General features: G+C 46.4%; 1 protein-coding gene across 5 annotated transcripts in view; it reads left to right on the plus strand.

Annotated features, from left to right (window-relative positions):
• The window catches only part of GRINA (glutamate ionotropic receptor NMDA type subunit associated protein 1), a 226,766-nt gene that overhangs the window by 123,730 nt on the left and 82,360 nt on the right, over positions 1 to 20,676 (plus strand). For all 5 annotated transcript variants that reach the window (XM_078686431.1, XM_078686429.1, XM_078686432.1 and 2 more), the window contains one exon: positions 10,312 to 10,666. In XM_078686431.1, the coding sequence (XP_078542557.1) occupies positions 10,336 to 10,666 (331 nt within the window). In that variant the 5' untranslated portion in view covers positions 10,312 to 10,335. The remainder of the gene's footprint in view (positions 1 to 10,311; positions 10,667 to 20,676) is intronic.

Genomic DNA, 20,676 nt, shown 5'->3' on the forward strand with positions numbered 1-20,676 from the left:
GGTAAAGGAGATATTGGCTCATTCTGCTGGTCCATATCCAGACCGGGGTCCGTGAAGAATGCTATTCTGTTCCAGGTGTGCTTGAAGCTGAATAGTTTAGCAAAGGTACGAGACATTTTAAGTAATGGATGGTGTGATAGATCGTGGTGAGGACTTTGTTTCACTTCACCTTGAACCAGAGCATATAGGCAAGATACATTAAGAGGGTTTGTGCTATTCCACACCTGGAAATGTTTTAAGCAAGCTGTGGAGATGTCTTGGATCATGGTTGTTTTTCAAGGAGATGTTCTCAGAGTTGCTGAGCCTGAGTGAAGGTTGTTTGTATCCTGGTGATGTTGCTTATTCCTCTTTTTGGTTCAGTGGCTTACTGAAGTGTCTGGCAAGGATTTTTTGTTATTCTTTTTATGCCTTTATGATAGCCCCTTGGCTTATCTCCTACCGTGTGATCAGCTCACACGAGTTTGTGGAGAGACCTTGGTGGGAGAGTACCAGGTGAAGGCTGCTCGCTGATTGTGGCCTTCGCAATATGCCTTTATGATAGCTTCTTGGCTGATCTTGCGCTGTGTGATCGGCTCACACTAGAGGTGGTGGAGAAAGCTTGGTGTTTTTTCTGTTTGGGGAGTGTACCATGTGAAGAGTGCTCTCAGAGTGTGGCCTTCATATTAAGATTAAACCTGGTATTGTATGAGTTTATTCAAGTAGTTAGTTGTAGGTTTGATATGGTGATTATCCACCCTTTAGTTGTAGTCCCCTGTTGATACGATTTTATGTGGGAGACACTCTCAGTAAACAATAAGATTGAGCACATCCTAAGAAGGTGTCTTGGACAGGTGGTTGGTAAACCTCTACTGTAAGGAATGGCTTGTTTAAGTTTGAGCTGTGAGCTGCTATCCAGTGGAAGGGTATATACTCTAAACCGTGTTGAGTGAGCTGCTATCCATTGGGATACTTACTGTAGGCACATTAGCGAGCGAGTGAGCAGCTGTCCATTAAAAGGATACATACTGTAAACATAGTGAGTGAGGAGCAATCCATTAGAAGAATATAGTGTGAACACATTGAGTGACCAGCTATCCATTAGAAGGATAAATACTAGGTATCAATTAGTCATGCATTTGAACGATGTGTCATGTAACCCAGTATTGAATTCAAAGAATGTGTACTGTAAGCCCAGTATCAAGCAGTCCGGTATTTGAAGAATGCGAGCTGTAAAGAGAGTATTGAGCAACCATGCATTTGAATGATGCGTCCTGTAAACTCAGTATCGTTCAGCCATGCATTCAAAGAATGCATGCTGTAAGCCACGTATTGAGCAGCCAAGCATTCAAAGATTGCATGCTGTAAGCCACGTAATGAGCACTCATGCATTCAAAGAAAGCGTGCTGTAAGCCCTGTATTGAGCAGTCATGCATTCGAAGAATGCATGCTGTAAGCCCTGTATCGAGCAGTTATGTAATTCAAAGAATGCGTGCTGTAAGCCCTGCATCGAGTAGCCCTGCATTTGAAGAATGCGAGCTGTAAACCGAGTATTGAGCAACCATGCATTCAAAGATTGGGTGCTGTAAGCCCAGTATTGTGCAGCCAAGCATTCTAAGATTGCATGCTTTAAGCCACGTATTGAGCACTCATGCATTCAAAGAATGCATGTGTAAGCCCTGTATGGAGCAGTCATGCATTCAAAGAATGCGTGCTGTAAGCCACGTATTGAGCACTCATGCATTCAAAGAATGTGTGCTGTAAGCCACGTATTGAGCAGTCATGCATTCAAAGAATGCGTGCTGTAAGCCACGTATTGAGCACTCATGCATTCAAAGAATGTGTGCTGTAAGCCACGTATTGAGCAGTCATGCATTCAAAGAATGCATGTGTAAGCCCTGTATCTGGCAGTCATGCATTCAAAGAATGCATACGTAAGCCCTGTATCGGGGAGTCATGCATTCAAAGAATGCATGTATAAGCCCTGTATCGGACAGTCATGCATTCAAAGAATGCATACTGTAAGCCCTGTATTGAGCAGTCATGCATTCAAAGAATGCATGTGTAAGCCCTGTATCGGGCAGTCATGCATTCAAAGAATGCATACTGTAAGCCCTGTATCGGGCAGTCATGCATTCAAAGAATGCATACTGTAAGCCCTGTATCGAGCAGTCATGCATTCAAAGAATGCATACTGTAAGCCCTGTATCGGGCAGTCATGCATTCAAAGAATGCATGTGTAAGCCCTATATCGGGCAGTCATGCATTCAAAGAATGCATGTGTAAGCCCTGTATTGAGCAGTCATGCATTCAAAGAATGCATGTGTAAGCCCTGTATCGGGCAGTCATGCATTCAAAGAATGCATACTGTAAGCCCTGTATCGGGCAGTCATGCATTCAAAGAATGCATACTGTAAACCCTGTATCGGGCAGTCATGCATTCAAAGAATGCATTCTGTAAGCCCTGTATCGGGCAGTCATGCATTAAAAGAATGCATACTGTAAGCCCTGTATCGAGCAGTCATGCATTCACAGAATGCATGCTGTAAGCCCTGTATCGAGCAGTTATGTAATTCAAAGAATGCGTGCTGTAAGCCCTGCATCGAGTAACCCTGCATTTGAAGAATGCGAGCTGTAAACAGAGTATTGAGCAACCATGCATTCAAAGATTGGGTGCTTTAAGCCACGTATTGAGCACTCATGCATTCAAAGAATGTGTGCTGTAAACCCTGTATGGAGCAGTCATGCATTCAAAGAATGCATGCTGTAAGCCACGTATTGAGCACTCATGTATTCAAAGAATGTGTGCTGTAAGCCACGTATTGAGCAGTCATGCATTCAAAGAATGCATGTGTAAGCCCTGTATCGGGCAGTCATGCATTCAAAGAATGCATACTGTAAGCCCTGTATCGGGCAGTCATGCATTCAAAGAATGCATACTGTAAGCCCTGTATCGGGCAGTAATGCATTCAAAGAATGCATACTGTAAGCCCTGTATCGGGCAGTAATGCATTCAAAGAATGCATACTGTAAGCCCAGTATCGGGCAGTCATGCATTCAAAGAATGCATGTGTAAGCCCTGTATGGAGCAGTCATGCATTCAAAGAATGCATGTGTAAGCCTTGTACTGAGCAGTCATGCATTCAAAGAATGCATGTGTAAGCCCTGTATCGGGCAGTCATGCATTCAATGAGTGCATACGTAAGCCCTGTATCGTCATGCATTCAATGAATGCATACGTAAGCCCTGTATGGAGCAGTCATGCATTCAAAGAATGCATACTGTAAGCCCTGTATCCGGCAGTCATGCATTCAACGAATGCATACTGTAAGCCCTGTATCGGGCAGTCATGCATTCAAAGAATGCATACTGTAAGCCCTGTATCGAGAAGTCATGCATTCAAAGAATGCAAGTGTAAGCCCGGTATCGAGCAGTCATGCATTCAAAGAATGCATACTGTAAGCCCTGTATCGGGCAGTCATGCATTCAAAGAATGCAAGTGTAAGCCCTGTATTGAGCAGTCATGCATTCGAAGAATGCATGCTATAAGCCCTGTATCGAGCAGTCATGTAATTCAAAGAATGCGTGCTGTAAGCCCTGCATCGAGTAACCCTGCATTTGAAGAATGCGAGCTGTAAGCCCTGTATTGTAAATATACACAGAGGCAACCCAGGTAACCCTAAAGCATCTGGGTGAATAACATATTATACAAAAAAGTGATGCCTAGGAATCAATAACCATCAATCTTTTTTAAAGGAAAGAGAAGGAATCAATAACCATCAATCTATTTTAAAGGAAAGAGAAGAAAAATTTATCATCCCTTCCTACGTGAATTATATCACAACCGACCAGCAATCTCTATATTTTACTAGTCCACTAGAGAACCAGAATTGCGTACATGGCGTGTAGAGTGGCGTTTCTTTGAGACCACATTGTAAGACGATTCATTAGTGAAAATTACGCGGGATATAGAATTGACCCAAATACATGAGACTGCAGGCTCATTCCTAAATCCGTTCTACCTTGTAGCGACCTACCCTGCATTAAAAAGAACACACCCTAACTAGTTTCTACCGATTATTGTAAAAATATCAAATGCATTTGGTTGAAAAGTACATCAGACGAGAACAGAAACACAGAACTTGAATCGTGTTCTTCATTGCGGCTCTACAAAATTGACGACCGGGGGAGAGCTGTTCGCATCTCTTTTAATCCAAACATTTTATCCTACTGAAGTTTAATTACATTGAAACTTCATAAAGACCCTTTGCAGAAGTGAGCAAAGAGTATCTTTCAAGTCAAATTCCATTACATCACATCGTACATAAGGACAGTTTTGTTGCTATCTTTTACCCGAAGGCCATGTTGTAAATCATCCGGAAAACACTATGGCTGCGATACTTCCTTCAACCAAAAACTCAGCATGTTATTATTTTTATGAGATACGTCTTCATTATTAAGACCCATCACGTCAGGTAGTGGGGATGTTGTACAAAAACGATATATCTTGTCCATATGAAGGAAGAACTGTTAATCAGTGTTATTATTTTTATGAGATACGTCTTCATTATTAAGACCCATCACGTCAGGTAGTGGGGATGTTGTACAAAAACGATATATCTTGTCCATATGAAGGAAGAACTGTTAATCAGTTCTTGTAAAGCACGGCTCATCCGTGAGGGTATCAGGCGTTGGGTTGTTGGGCTTAGTCGAAGAGCCAGGTCTTGAGTCTCTTCCTGAAGTCCATCAGCGGGGGTGTTCTGAGCCGGAGGGGGAGGGCATTCCAGGACAGGGTGAGGTGGGAGGAGGAGCCCCCGCTGTGGCTACAACAATTGCATGTGCATCTGTCGAAGGGATGTGGGGCAGAGGTTTCTGGATGGTTGGTGGAAGTTGAGGTGGTGGTTCATGTATGCTGGTCCTTGGTCATTTTGTGAATCTTCTGGACTATTACACAATCGGAAGACATAACGCATCATCTGACAGAAGCCTGAAAAGGGATTCCAGTAGCCCTAGTTCGAGGCTATCCTTTGAACAGAGCTGGGCCTGCCCGCTCCAGAGTGGTGGGCTGAGGTGCAATAAGGCACAGTTTGTTAATAGGTGTTATAGACCTGGCCCCTTTGCAGATAATACTGTTGCTGGTGTGTGTGCTACTGAAACCCATGTCCGTGACTGACACCCTTTGCCCTGAGCACTCCTCCACCCCCCTTCTCCACCTCCCTGAGGGCATCAGTAGTGTGCATTGACTTGTACAGTGGTGTTTGTGGGAGCCCCCTGGGCCGCATTAAAGGACAGGCGTATTGTAAAACCTGCACATTTAATACTATCCTGTTTGACCTGTGGCTGTGGTTACACAGTGTTAATATGCTTAATGGATCCAGATGCAAACATCAACTGTTCTACATCCCTGCTGCGGTTGTCAGCGGCCTGGATGCCTGCTAGAATGAGTTATTTTTGTTAACAAGGGAACCCAATAAGTACCTTTGTACCATGGGTAATCAATTTTACAAAGACAACAAGGGTCCTCAGGGAATAATAATAAACAGAAAGAATAATTTTTACAGACCACAATCGGTACTATAACCAAATTTCCAAACCCAGCCGGGTGAGGAATTGTTTAATTTAAAGATAAAAAGGAAGTGTGGTTGACCTGAAGGTGGTCAGTTATGAACAATTCAGATGGGGCACAGTCCTGTACCTATCCATCAGAAAAAGGAATGTAGCAGAGGTACTACAAAAGTGAAAGGAAGGGTTTACAGGCAAGAGGTTTGGAGCCAAAATGTCGCTTGTAAATTAATGAACAATGCAAATACAAGTTTCGACATGCAGCATTTACAGAATGGCATACAATTGAATTTTCTGTAATACTGTTTAAACCGTCAACGTTTCGATCCCCAGGCTCCTAATGAACCGGGATCATCATCAGGACTGTTAAAACATTTGCCTGTTTCTAGGAATGCCTGCCGGGCAATTAGAGATAACCTGGTCAGGCACTAGGGAAATCAGAATACCGAAGGTTTTGTCGGTACCTGGTTGGGAGGCTGGGGGATAAGCCTCAGAGTAGAGCGAGCTTTTGAATATCAAGCGAGGCGGTAACTTGCGTCCTAATTAGGGCGAGTTTTGTTTCAACCACCGGTGGGCTGTTATTGCCTCGTGAGTTGGGTCGGGATGGCGGCGAGACTCGGTGGTCTCTCTCCGTGTTCTGGCATGGCATGATGCTGCCAGAACACGCTGAAAGACCACCGAGTCTCGCCGCCATCCCGACCCAACTCACGAGGCAATAACAGCCCACCGGTGGTTGAAACAAAACTCGCCCTAATTAGGACGCAAGTTACCGCCTCGCTTGATATTCAAAAGCTCGCTCTACTCTGAGGCTTATCCCCCAGCCTCCCAACCAGGTACCGACAAAACCTTCGGTATTCTGATTTCCCTAGTGCCTGACCAGGTTATCTCTAATTGCCCGGCAGGCATTCCTAGAAACAGGCAAATGTTTTAACAGTCCTGATGATGATCCCGGTTCATTAGGAGCCTGGGGATCGAAACGTTGACGGTTTAAACAGTATTACAGAAAATTCAATTGTATGCCATTCTGTAAATGCTGCATGTCGAAACTTGTATTTGCATTGTTCATTAATTTACAAGCGACATTTTGGCTCCAAACCTCTTGCCTGTAAACCCTTCCTTTCACTTTTGTAGTACCTCTGCTACATTCCTTTTTCTGATGGATAGGTACAGGACTGTGCCCCGTCTGAATTGTTCATAACTGACCACCTTCAGGTCAACCACACTTCCTTTTTATCTTTAAATTAAACAATTCCTCACCCGGCTGGGTTTGGAAATTTGGTTATAGTACCGATTGTGGTCTGTAAAAATTATTCTTTCTGTTTATTATTATTCCCTGAGGACCCTTGTTGTCTTCGTAAAAATGCTAGAATGAGTTTGCATGATTAAATGATCTTGGCAGCCCACCAAATTAGCTGCATGCCGACCTGTTTTACTCCCCAATAACACAAGCCTGTTTTACTCCCTAGTGTTGGACAGATCTGAGCAGCTTTTCCAGAAGGCCTGCACGACGGCCTGTTTTACTCCCCCATTAGCACAGGCCTCTTTTACTCCCTAGTGTTGGAGAGATCTTGAAACTCTTCCAGAAGGGCTGCATGCCAACATGTTTTACTCTCCAATAACACAGGCGTATTTTACTCCCTAGTGTTGGACAGGTCTTGGCAGCTCTTCCAGAAGGGCAGCACGCCGGCCCATTTTATTCCTGTTTGACGAATGTTGGCACCAAGATCAGACTAACACTGCCAGTGGGAGCACAAAGAATGCACAGTTTTCTGCCCAGGTTTATCCCTGTGCTGTCCTTGAATGGGTCCAGACCAGTGAAACCTCTAGATGGCGCTCTGTTACTGCCTCCCCCACCCCCATCGAGGAGCTCTGAGGAGAAGAAACATATTGCTTTCTTGTACATAAATCAGATGCAAAGAAAGATCATATACAGCGAAAGTAACAAGGTTTTTCCCTGGGTGGGTCTTGGATGGGCGCGTGCCTCTCCCCCACACTGACTTCAGCCTATCTAGGGTATTGTTGACACTGATTCATGTATCATGTAGATGGCTTTTATTGTAGAGTTTCCTTTAGTACTCTGCATTGTACATCCCTTTTAAAAGTCACATATGGATTCACTATGTCCCTTAGACGCAGATACCCACATGTCTTAGTGGGGGGGCCCGGTTAATCCGGCTTCAGGCCACCTTCACCCTGTTCGTCACTGGACCGGGTATAGCAATCGTGTCCCACTTAGTTAATCCCTGCATGCATCCCAGGTCTAGAAGGAGGCCTTCGATCATCTGAGGGTTGTCTTGGCCAAAACCCCTTTCATGTTTACAAGTCTCCTTGCTGCCAGGAATTGTCGCCCCCAGTATACCCCCTTTAGTTAACCTCTAGCCCCCCAACTCATGACTATCTATTGAAGGTTCAGATGTTTGTAAGGTACCAGATTAAAGACCAACGATTATTGGGTAAAAATGGTGAGACATTTGTGTGGAAGGATCACCGAACTGACTCTGCGCTTTGGTACTCATCCTGATAGGTGACGGAAGCCAGTTTAAGACTCCTCAGTGTCAGGCGGGTTTGGTCTTTCCAACCCATGGCCACAGTAGCCTGGCTGGGCTCCTGGACTGGCCTTAGCTGGAGGTCCAAGTTAAATTCTCTTTGGGAAATAGTCTTGGGAAGATTCTCGCTCCTAAACTAGTAACCTGTTCCGGCAATGACAGAGCTGTGTATTACAAGCACAATCGATCTGAGTGGTCAAGGTCAGGCCTACACCCTAGATACACCCAGAGTCTTGAAAGTGGCCCTGGTGAGATCTCCACAAGCAGGCTATAAACAGGGTTATTGGAGAGACACAACTCTACCCAAGCATGCCCCTGATCTTGTTGCTACTGGTAACATTTCCTTTAATGAGCATTTACTGTTGCCAAGAAAGTGTGTTATAGCAACTAAATAAACTTTGTTTAAAATATGTATTTAATGATCCACTTTAAATAGTCTCATCCGGTATGAGAATCCCTTCTTTACTCACAAAGAAATAGTTTTATTTACAACTTCCAAAACTATCAAGCATTTGATTGACACACGGCACAAGGCACTTCAAGTTTGTGAAACATCAGTGGGCCACAGTTCGAGCCCTGGGGGACCTCTCAAGTTCGGACCTGTGGCTCGCAGCAGTCAGATGACTGAATTCTCTCAGACAAAAGGACTCAGTTCATCAGAGCACTTCTAGAGCCAGGAATCTGGGGAACCTGATGGCACAAAGGTACCAAAGGGCCAAATAATCCATATCAGCCACTGCCACATTCCATCAACAGTTCCCGCACTGCCAAAAGCAGGATGCCCACAGTTCGACTGGAATGTTGGCATCTGGACCCTGCTAGTCTGGGCACGCTCTTGCTACCAGTTTGCTGTCTGGCTGTTCTCTTTCTTCATTTTGGATGTCTTGGTGCACTCTTTTCAACCATTGGGTGTCTGGTTGTTCTCTTCCAAACAGTTGGGTGCCTGGGTGGTCTCTTCCCCACAGTTGGGTGTGTGGTTGCTCTCTTGCTACCATTTAGGTGTCTTTGTCCTCTCTTCCCACCAGTTGGGTGTCTGGATGTTCTCTTTATACTTTTTGGATGCCTGGGTGCACTCTGTCCACCAGTGGGTTGTCAGGTTGTCCTCTTCTCACTATCTGAGTGTCTGCCGACTGCCAAGAGCAAGAACCACTCGGTACCATTGAAATGTGGGCCCCTGGACCACGCTGGTCCGTGTGCTCCCCCCACCATCCTTAGTGTGTTCTTGATACCAGTTGGGTGTCTGGCTGGTCTCTTGGGTGTCTGGACAGTCTCTTGGGTGTCTGGACGGTCTCTTGCTACCAGTTGGGTGTGTGGTTGCTCTCTTGCTATTATATGGGTGTCTTTTTGCTCGCCTCTCTCCTCACAGTTGGGTGTCTGGATGGTCTCCTGAACGCCCGGGTGTTCTCTTGTTATCAGTTTCGGGTCTGGGTGGTCTCATGCTACCAGCTAAGGGTCTGGGTGGTCTCTTGCTGCCAGTCGGGGATGTGGTTCTCTTGCTACCACTGGAGTGTATTTGTGCTCTCTTCCCACAGGTGGGTGTCTGGGTGGTGTCTTGCTACCAGTTGGATGTGTGGTTGCTCTCTTGATACCATTTGGGTGTTGTTGTACTCTCTTCCCACAGTTGGGTGTCTTTGTGCTCTTTTCTCACTAGTTAAGTGCCTGGGTGGAGTCTTACAACCAGTTGCTTGTCTGAGTGGTCTTATGTTACCAGTTGGGTGGCCGGGTGGTCTCTTGGGTGTCTGGATCGTCTCTTAGTACCAGTTGGGTGTCTGGGTGGGCTCTTGGATGTTTTATGGTCTTGTGCTACCCTTTGGTTGTTTTCTTCCTACCAGTTTGGCCAAGTAGGGGTGTTTGGTATTTGATCACCTGTTGAGGGGATGAATGGTTCTTTTGTGAACGGGCATTAACTGCCTACAGGGAGGCAGGGGAAACGCCACAGTCAAGAGGGAACCATTGAGTGTCGCACAAAACATGGAGCATAAGTAGTGTCGGTGTGTGCTGCCGCGGAGCAGATGACGCGACAACTGAAACAAGGTGCTGGCCTAGATTCTTGTTACAGGTAAGTAACATCCATTTCGACTGTGAGGCTTTCCTTTATGACTACTTATGCTCATTGTTCTTGTTCAAGTAATTGCTCTTTACTCGTTTGTTGCTAATGGTTGGAAAGTCATTGCTTGTCCTAAAATCATTCACTCACTATTATGATTTCTCTTTGTTTGTCCCACAGGAAACAGTCTAACTGCTCTTGAAGATGTCTCAAGAGAAGAGTTTCCTGGTGTCGGAGGAGGCGTATCCTAACCCCAGCGCCCCCTACCCCTCACCTCATGTCCCAGGGCAGCCGCCTATACCTCCCCCTCCGTATGGGCAAGCCCCCTACCCGACTACTGCACCATATGGGCAGCCGCCATACCCGGCAGGGCCATACAACCAAGCACCCTATCCACAGGGACCCTATCCGCAGGGACCCTATCCCCAAGGCCAATATCCGCAAGGCCCCTATCCACAAGGACCCTACCCCCAGCAGGCGTACCCGCAGCCCCCCTACGTTCAGCCCCAACCTGTCTTCCAAGGCGGCTCTGATGGTGAGTATTTCTGTGTCCGCGGCACATGTTTGTGTGTACGCGCGTGTGTTTTATGTGTGCGCATGTGAGTGTGTCCCGGCATGCGCAGCAGTTAGTCCACGTGGCTTGTTCTGCTGGGACATATTTTCAGGGCGCTTCCCAGTGGGCTTTGGTGCTGAACATGTGCTTGTGTATGAGGAATTTGAAGTCAAAAGTTGTTTTTCTCAATATTGCATCAAATACAAAATATGTTGAAAGCTGCTCAAAGTATTAAGTTTTCTTTGGGCTCCTCATTGTTTTGAGGGAAGGTAATTTGCGACACTGAACAAACGCAAGACCCCAGGGCTCACAGCGAAAGCAGATGTATTTCAAAAGAAGAACAGTTGTATATGACAGCTACACAATTGTACACCATGACAGAAGCTTCATGTGATCAGAAGCCCTGGGTGGAGGCAGGTCCCAGGTCAATGTACAAGGGATTTACACGGCTAGAGGCAATCTACATATGGTTGTGGATTGATCTGCCAAAGGTCGACGCCCATAGACAACTTTACTTTTACCTATATCTTCTGGATCCAGACTGCAAATCTAGAAGAGGTCCAAGCTGGAAATCTGTTACAGGTAAGTAACTAGTTTCTGATGAAAAACAAGTTTCATAAGTCTCTGGCTGTCCGAGATGGCTTTGTGGCGATGCTCTTGAATGTATCCAATACTGAAACTTAAACCCACTCGCCTACAGATTATTTTTATTTGTTCATACATGCGCACACTTTCACACTTAATGCACATGTCCAGTCGGCCAAGGCTGTACATTATGTATAATGGCCACACTTAGACCTTGGAGTGGCTCTTTATCTGGTCAACTGTCCACGAGTCGCCAAGTAATGCCTCGGAAGGCCAATGCTGGCACAGTGAAGACGGATGAGGTTTGTTATCATTAAAGATAGCTCAGTGGATTGAACAGCCTTCTGCTGTCTTACTCAGCTCTTCATTCTTCCAACTGCATCAATTAAATGAGAAGTGTCCAGAGAACTCATGTGAGCTAATAAGATATGCTTTTGAGCGTCAATGTGTTAATCCTACATAAAGCATCATTGTAATTATTACTTCAAGACTTGGAAAGGAGGAGGGAGCTTGCGTCCTCAATGAATAACATTAGAGAGATGTTCAGTGCTGAGCGCCTGGAAGCCAACCTTGATCTCACTGAATGGTAAGTATTACATTAAATATTCCTAAATAATCCAGAATCTCCCCATGACTACATTTCAGTGTCTGGGACAGTGTTGTGACAGTGTTCTAACTCTCTGTTCTGTACCTGTGAGTACAGCATTTGTCTCAGTGTGCTCCACCTATTACTGGTAAGTCGCATGGACATCGGCTCCATTGTTGGATTGTATTTTTTCAGTCATCTGGGTCAGTGTTTGTCGTTGGTTGCCTTCGAACTTACCCAAACTTGTAGGGGGGGGGGAAGAAAACTGTTCGGCGGCCATGTCGTCACAGCCTCCATTAGGTTCAGCGACCAAGCACTGATCTACGCCCCTTCCGTTGCTCCCGGGGCTTCCAGCCGCTTGGTTTGGTCTTTGAGAATGCGATCTCCATAATGGAAAGGACCCCTGTCCAGTACTGCCCACAGTGTCGAGTGCAGTAGCCCTGGTCAGACATCCAGGACTTATTTCTGTCTCCGCGGCACGAAGAGACCTCCTGCACGGCCTGTCTCGCCTTCCGCTCCAAGAAAACTTTAAAGTACCGATGCCCTCGAAGTCCCGCCTAACAAGCAGGGGCGTAACACAGGCCCCCGCAGCCCCCGCGGTGCCAGGGGTCTTTCACCCTCCAGAGGGCCCCGTCAGCACTGCACTTCTGCTGGGGAGCTCTAGATTGAGTCCAGAGGGGGCCCCTTCACTTACCCTGCAGGGGGGCCCCCTCAAGGTTCGTTACGCACTGCTACCAAGCCATGGCGCAGCTACAAGAGGACGACACAGTCCAACCTCTTTGGCGAATGTGATGTCAAAGAAGAAGATCTGTGTGGACATTCCATCGAGCAAGCAACCCACTTCAGTACCCAGGCTAGTTGGAGGTAGAGGAACCACGGGTCGTCCGAGCCCATCCGAAGGAGACCTCGACCTCGAGTACTTCCATTCCAGCACTGCTCTCAGACTGAGACATGTACGGGCATCTAGTCCAGAAGCCAAGCTTCTGGTCTGCTATTGGAGCCATGGTCGGCGCCAATGTCAGGGTTCGGATTCGGCACCGATTTAACCTTTACCTCTGAAACAGCAGTTGAAACCCAGGGCACGAGTCGTGGGTACACGCAGGTACACGGCGTCCACCCACTCTTTTCACAGGGTGCCACCGTTCCCCCGGCCAAGGAGTTGGGCCCCGCAGAAATATGCTGAACTTGTCCCGGTGTAATTTTCAGACACCAGGACACGTTCAGCAGTGCCTGTACGTTGTCTGACTTCGATTCCTAGCAGCAACATGCAGGCAGAGAGGGAGCCGAAGTTAAGGGGCCATCCGGCCTGACTGGAGGTGGCCTGGAACCTCCGACTTTTATGTAAATACCATGGAGGGGAAACCAAGGCACAAATGTTGTTATCTCTTCACAAGTACTTAAGAGATGCATGCTTTTTACTTTGTTCACTCCCTGTATGTAATTGCAAACACTGTAAGAATGTCAGGTGTGTTGGTCTCTCCCAGTATTTACACAAATAACAATTTCAATAGCACTATTTTATTTATTTTATAGAGCTACACAGTCCAATGTAGGGTGCCGGAGCTCTTTACCTAACATACACGTTATACATTGACAATAAAGCCCAGATATGTGTAAATAAGTGTACAAGATGAGTTACACGAGACAGTGAGGGTTACAAGGTGTAGGAGTCACGTCCTTCATACCTCACTGTGGTCATTTAGAAGGATTATAATTTATGAACTGCAGGTAACAACGGGATCGCTGTGTTAAAAGCAGTAATCCACTTACATAGCTACGTAAAATAAAAATCTGTCATCTCCATGTTAGATAATGTGCTTTACAGGAGGCACGTTTACTTTCTCTACTACTTTGATTCAAATCTGGTACTTTACAAAACACAGATCTCCCCAGCAAGTAAATTAACCACCAGCGTTATCTCCCCATTATTACTATTCCCTGTGATTTACTGGACACCTTCACTGCAGATGCCTTAACCCAATCACATATTATAAAGTGTAGACTTTGCAACCAATTAAGCATAACAGATCTAATACCATGTTTCTCCTTGTTGCCAATTTCTTTGTGGCAGGGCTTAAAAAAATATATGTATTAGTTGAGGCCCAGGTTTTGTGTCGGGATTTTGCCACTTTTTGGGCACACCTCAAGCCAAATTTCATTTGTTAAGACTCATAATGCGCTTAAATCTACTCCTCACATACCTGATAAACATGTGTGAGGTCTTACTATCCGATGTCACTTCTTGTGATGTCACGTGCAATGTCACATGTCGTGACATCATGTCTGTGATGTCAAGCGTCATGATTTCACTTGCATACTGCCTAGCCTAGTTAATCCCCCCCACTTCTTTTTTTAGAACTTGTGCCCTGTTGAAACCTGACCTTAGCGCTGATGACCCCCTTGGCACTTGGCACTGAAATCGGCATTGAAGCTGACCTTGGTGGAGAAAACACCATCAGCTCTAACTGGCCAAAAACCATACTCTGGGTCGAGGAACTCTACACCGAAAGCTCCATCCTCTGACGACCAGGAGCAACTGATTTTTGCAGTGCATGCAACAGGAGCTTAATGCAAGGAAAAAGCTGTTCCTTATCCATCTGCAGACAGTAGGATTCTCATGAAGCCTCCACCAAGGCTCTAGACACTGTTCCTCACAATAAGAAGTTCTCGGCAGGAAACCCAAATCACCGGCCAAGAAGTACCAGGGCACTAGCCAGCTTCTAGCCAGACCCCCGTCCTTCTCCCCCTTACCCCACCTTCACCACTTTGTTCTTCTCCTCCGCCACCTTCTCTCCCACCACAGGACCACCCCTTACCGCACTCACCTGGGTGGGGGGGTCAGTCCTTCCCATCTCTTGGACCTCAATGAGGCTCCCTTCGATCCCAAGGCTCATGATGACCCCTGGGAGGATGATTATGAGAAGTATCCACCTGGGACACTGATCCTGTCCTCTACCCTGCTAAGCCGTCCCCTCCAGACAAAACCATCTCATACCACAAGCTCCTGCAGAGGGCAGCAGCCTACAACCAAGTGGAACTGCGTAGAATTCAGATGGATGAGGACTTTCTCGTAGAGACACTGTCCTCCACCCAGTGCTATGTGCAGTTACTCCCTATGCTCAAGGGAATGCTAAAACTGCTCCTGAGATATTCAAGGAGCCGGTCAAGGCCACGGTAGTCACACCAAGGGTGAACAAAAAATACAAAGCCTCCTCCTCAGACACTGCAAGGGGCAGCTCCCTCCTGACTCCCTGGTAGTGCATACAGCCCGGAATACTATAGGATGAGGATGGTTGAGTATTAATTGTGTGAGGTTAAGGTAAAGTCAGTTCACAATATCTGGTTGCTCTAAGGATACAGTAATTGCCACCCACCAATTACTAGAGATGTAGACACTTCTACGCCATTAAGCACAAAAATGGGGTTGTATCCTGAGCATGTTCCTCAAAGAACAGTTCTTAATGTGGAAGAGGTGTGGCGCCGCGGCCAGGGCGACTGACGCTGGAATCGGGGGACCACGGTTCGATCCCCGGCTCCGGCGGCAGGTTAGCCCAGCACCATGTGACTCTGGGCAATAGCTCGCTTAATCTTCCCGACGGCCCCCAGCGCCTAGAGACCCTAACGGGTGATTGTGCCCTTTACAAATGTGGACTTTTAATAAACGTTGACAGCATTAATCTTCTAATTTCTTCTTTATTTCTTTGATTCTTCACAAAAAAAGGGAAGGTCCTAGCCGCTAATACGTGTTTTGTCTCTATGTGGTGTAAGCCACAGACTTCTTCCTCAGGGCCAATATCTCATAATAGTCCAAGGTAAATATCAATATTCAAATTTAAAAGAATAATAAAGTGTCATTTTTCAAAATACTATTAGCGTCACGGTCTACAAGACAGTGAAGTAAATCCAGCTTCTAAGTCAAGTCCTCTAATAACCGTATTAGAAAAGCAGCGTGTTGATTATTCTTCTAAATTTGAATATTGATATTTACCATGGACTATTGTGAGATATTGGCCCTGAGGAAGTCTGTGGCTAACATCACATACAGACGAAACACATGTTGGCGGCTAGGCCTTTACTTTTTTGTTGTTGTGAAGAATCATGAAGAAATAAGAAGATTAATGGTGTTAACGTTTATTATGAACTGTAATTTGAGGAACATGCTCAGGATACAACCCCTTTTCATACAGCCCGGAAGCATGCCAATGCCAAAGGGAGCAGTGATCAGGGAACACGGACCAGCTCTGGCAATTCAGGTGGACTAGACCTTTGGGAGGGTGCTAGTGAGAAGCACTGTTGTTGATTTTGTTACAGCGGTAGATATTGCAGCACTGCTGCAAAAACGACCCCACCCTTACAGCCCACTGGTACACGCCCCGGTGCCCGCTCCGGCCAGTCCTGCCCTGCCAGTGATGCACCTCCACCAGACACGGAGAGAAGGGAAATGGATGCTGCCGGTAAGCGAGTCGCTGCTCAGTCAGCAACACCCTGCACTTGGCCAACTCTTTCAGCCTTCTCTCCAGGTACGACCGGGCACCCTGGGACGAAATAGAGGCCCTCCCCAACATCTAATAAAACAGAATAAAAAGTGGGGCCAAGAGCTCGATGCGGAAGGTAACATTATATCCAACACTACTATTCGGTGTGCCCTGGACACTGCTGCCACCGCAGAGGGCTGGATTAATTTACGTCCTCATTTGGCACCACGCCTGGCTGCATGTGTCTGGCTTCAAGCCGGACGTACAGCATCATCTGCTAAACCTACCCTTTCGATGAGGAGCACCTCTTCGGACTGCAGGTTGACCAGATGCGCAAAAAAATTAAAAAGGACACAGGTACCACAAATACCATGGCGGCTCGTCAGACCATTTCGGCCCAGGGTGCTGTTTGCAGGTCTCCATTTTAAGGAGGCGCCAAAACCACCACGCCCAAAGCCACTACCTCCTGTTGGATGCCACAGCAGCAACAATCATGAGGGTATCCTCAGGGATACTTCAGGGGGAACAATTCCAAGGGCGGAACAACCAAGGGAGTCCCCATGCCTGACAATCCTCTAACTGCAGAAGCGAGGTGGAAACCAATCAAAACCTGAGAGACTGTCAGTGACTGGACAGTCCATGAGGACATGGTCGATGCCACCCTTGTTGAATACTCCTGCTGATGTAAGTTCTCTGTGATTTCCACTTAACGATTGCCTTTTATCAAATCTACCAGGATCAGTGGGAGGCAAGGTGGACTTAAAACTGTGTCATAAACAATTTACCGAAAGGCTTTCACTTGGTATTTTTATCTCTAGCTTTTTTGTGTGAAAAACAGTACAAAACAGAAAAATGATTGTATGCACATGTAATTGTGTAAAGAAACTATAGACAAGTCGAATAAAAAAAAAACATTCAAATACCATGAGTAATTTAGAATAAGTATGAAAATATCCTCCACGAGAAAACCAAAGTCCGTAAATATGTGCAAAAGCCAAGGAAGGCTGATAATAATTAAAAATAAACGAACAGTGAAACTGTGCCAAGTGAGTCTGCCAACAAGAGGATCCCCAAGCACTAATATTATTTAAAATGTGCTTCTGACATCAAAAGAGCAAATATCGAAATGATCTGAAAAGATCCCAGGTGAAGTGCCCTGACTAAAAGGCGATGAAAAGAAAAACCTGACAATTACTCAAGCCCATGTATTGTGTTCTGCAAAATACAAGTTATACAGAACAAATTCTGACATTTTAAAATACTTTGCATTGTCAGCAACGGATTTAGGAAAGATTTTACACAAAATTAAAATCTTACTTTTGCTTTCCAGCCAGACACTCGCATCTTTAAACCACAAATACTCTACAAGCAGTCTTAATTCATGTGATGTTTCCACCAGATGAAAAGAACGCCTTTAAGATGCATCGCATCAATTCATGTTTTTGCACATTGCATGCTATAAGAAGCTTCACATAATGGATAATGAGAACTTCTGTCAACAGGTGACATCTTCTCGCTAACGTAAGATACGGAGACCGGTGACAACCAGGCAGATAAACAAATTCACAATATTGTTTCTATTTGAATGGAAAGAAACGTGTGCACATTTATTTATTGTGCGTGTTTTAAAGTCCTACAGTGACTATAATTGACCAATGGGCAGTGGCCCAGGCTTGTACTGGGGGTACATGGCCTAGCGGGTGCCTTGAAGGATGAAAGCTCCAGAGTTAGGAGATTTGCCTCTTCCGTCTCAAGGATAATCTGGTAGGAGAGGAAGACCACTAGCACAATTGAAATCCAGCAATACCACTCAAGGGGTGAGAAGGAAACATTCCAGGCTAAAGTAAAAGGTCTGTTTACTGCACAGGAGGCAAACCTCTGAAAATAAGAAGGCGAGATAGAAAGGATTGAAAAAGAACTGGAAACGGTCAACCAAAGTGCAGGATCCAGGTAAATAATCCGCAAAGAGCAGTGAGGAGGGCAGGTAAATGGAATCCTCTCCACTAAAGCTTTTCCTTTAATTACTAGTGATGCTGTGTCCAGTTTGTTAACGAAGGCCAACTCTGGCTCTTCTAACGACATTTGCCCTCCCCCCCATCCAAAAAGCCATTTTTCCCAGTTTTCTGATTTGGCTAAGATCATGTTCCACTTATCCCTGAATGCAGGGCGTGGTCCCTCTTACTTTTAAAGAAGCAGTGGTTCTGCACCTCCAAAAAAAAGAAAACTTTTTTTTAAATAAGCTGGGGACGATCCCTTGAAATAATTCCCACCCAATTTCTCTTCTTCGCTACCAAGCCAAGATTCTGGAGGCCCACTTTGCTCATTACCTCTGCTCCTTATTGAAGGCTCCTCCTTTCCAGAACCCCATCAGACATAATTCTGCCCATTTTACTCCCGGAATCCGTTTTCTTTTTTTATAGTTGGTGATATGAGAGGAGGCAGATAAAGGTCAAGCCCAGGGGTTGGTCCTCCTGGATCTATCGGCGGACTTCGACACAGTAGATCATGACATCTTTTTCGACTGTGTCAAGGCCGCCGGCCTGCAGGGTTGTGCTCTGGATTGGACAAAGTCCTTTATATCAGACTGTTTGCAATTGGTCATCTCGCCCTTTTTGTTCCTCCGAGCCAATCTCCGCTGTGGATTTACCTCAGTGTTCCTCCTTATCCCCCATCCTATTCAATCTGTATATACGCCCATTGGTAAACTCCCTACAATTGCTAAAAGTAAAAATATACAACTGTGCTGATAACATGCAGCTAGTATTCAACCTCGAGTTTACTTCAGTATCGATAGCATTCTTCCAGAACATCATGATCTTTATTCGGGACTGGATAAACTTTTATCAACTAAAACTGAACTTGGACAAAACCGAGGTGGTGATGATCAAAAACCAATTGCATTGCTGGAGTCCTACCTTTTGGGCTCAGGAGTTCGGCCCCCCCTCCTATTCCAAGAAAAGCAGTCAAGAGTCTTGACATGCTAGTTAATGAAGACCTCTCGGTGAACCCTCGGATTGCAGCAGTGACTTTTTCCTGCTTCTTTCTATTCAGCAAAATAAAAACAATCGGGACATTCTTCTCTTTTGATTCCACCATCCAGATTGGTCTCACACTTGTGATGTCCCATATTGACTACGCCAACGCTCTTTACCTAGGTCTCCCTAAGGGTCTGAACCAAAGACTGCAGCTTGTTTAAAATCAAGCAGCCAGATTGGTCTACCAATAACCAAGATGCTGCCACACTAAACCCTTGTGAAAGAAACTGCACTGACGTCCAGTCATACAAAGAACCCTGTTTAAAAACAGGCTGTACGATTTTTAAAATGATCAGAGTAAAAGCCCTACCTTTGTGTCTTCCAGAATATGGAACTACATCCCAGGGCGTGATCTCCGATCAGCACAGATTGATCTATTGAAGGTTCCCAAATTCAGTAGGAAGAGGCTGGGGAGACCAGGTTTGCTGTGTTTACTCCCGGTGTCTGGAACTCTGTTGGAAAGGCGACCCCAGGGGAGACAGAAGGTGTCTGACTGTCCGCCCCGAGACCCACCTCCCCGTATGTAATAGGCCGAGCGCCGTAGGGAGGCCTCCTTGGCGAGGCTCCTCTCCTACAATCGTAACCGCTGAGCAATCACACTACTTACAGATGGACACCACACAGGAGGAATATTCACAGGAATCTTTTATATAAGCAATTAAGGCAAGTCCTTTGCCGGTTAGCAGGCAAGGATCGAGGGATCCGTAAAGTCTTGGTTGCGGGGATAGAGGGTAGCGGGACAGTCTTGGCACCAACTGGTGCGGGGATAGTTCCAGGGGGTCAGACCGCGACAGCGTCAGCAGGGCCTCGAAGATGGTTCAGTTCGGTCAGGCCGCGACAGCGTCAGCAGGGCCGCGAAGGTGGTTCAGCTTGGGCAGGCCGCGACCGCGTCAGCAGGGCCTCGAAGGTGGTTCGGTTTGGTCAGGCCGCGACAGCGTCAGCAGGGCCTCGAAGATGGTTCAGTTCGGTCAGGCCGCGACAGCGTCAGCAGGGCCTCGAAGGTGGTTCAGTTCGGTCAGGCCGCGACAGCGTCAGCAGGACCTTGAAGGTGGTTCAGTTCGGTCAGGCCGCGACAGCGTCAGCAGGGCCTCGAAGGTGGTTCAGCTTGGGCAGGCCGCGACAGCGTCAGCAGGGCCTCGAAGGTTCCAGGTGCAAGAGTTTGGATCAGGATCAGCCGCGACAAGGTCAGCAGGGCTTCGACTCCAAGATACAACTGAAGTCCCAATCCAGGGCTGGCCCAGATATAGGACTGGAGTCCTTTGATGTCCGGACCGTCGCGCCTGGGGGTCCGAGGGGCCGGGGTGAAGGTGT

This window comes from Lissotriton helveticus, chromosome 4_1 (assembly GCF_964261635.1).
Source record: "Lissotriton helveticus chromosome 4_1, aLisHel1.1, whole genome shotgun sequence".
NCBI lineage: Eukaryota > Metazoa > Chordata > Amphibia > Caudata > Salamandridae > Lissotriton > Lissotriton helveticus.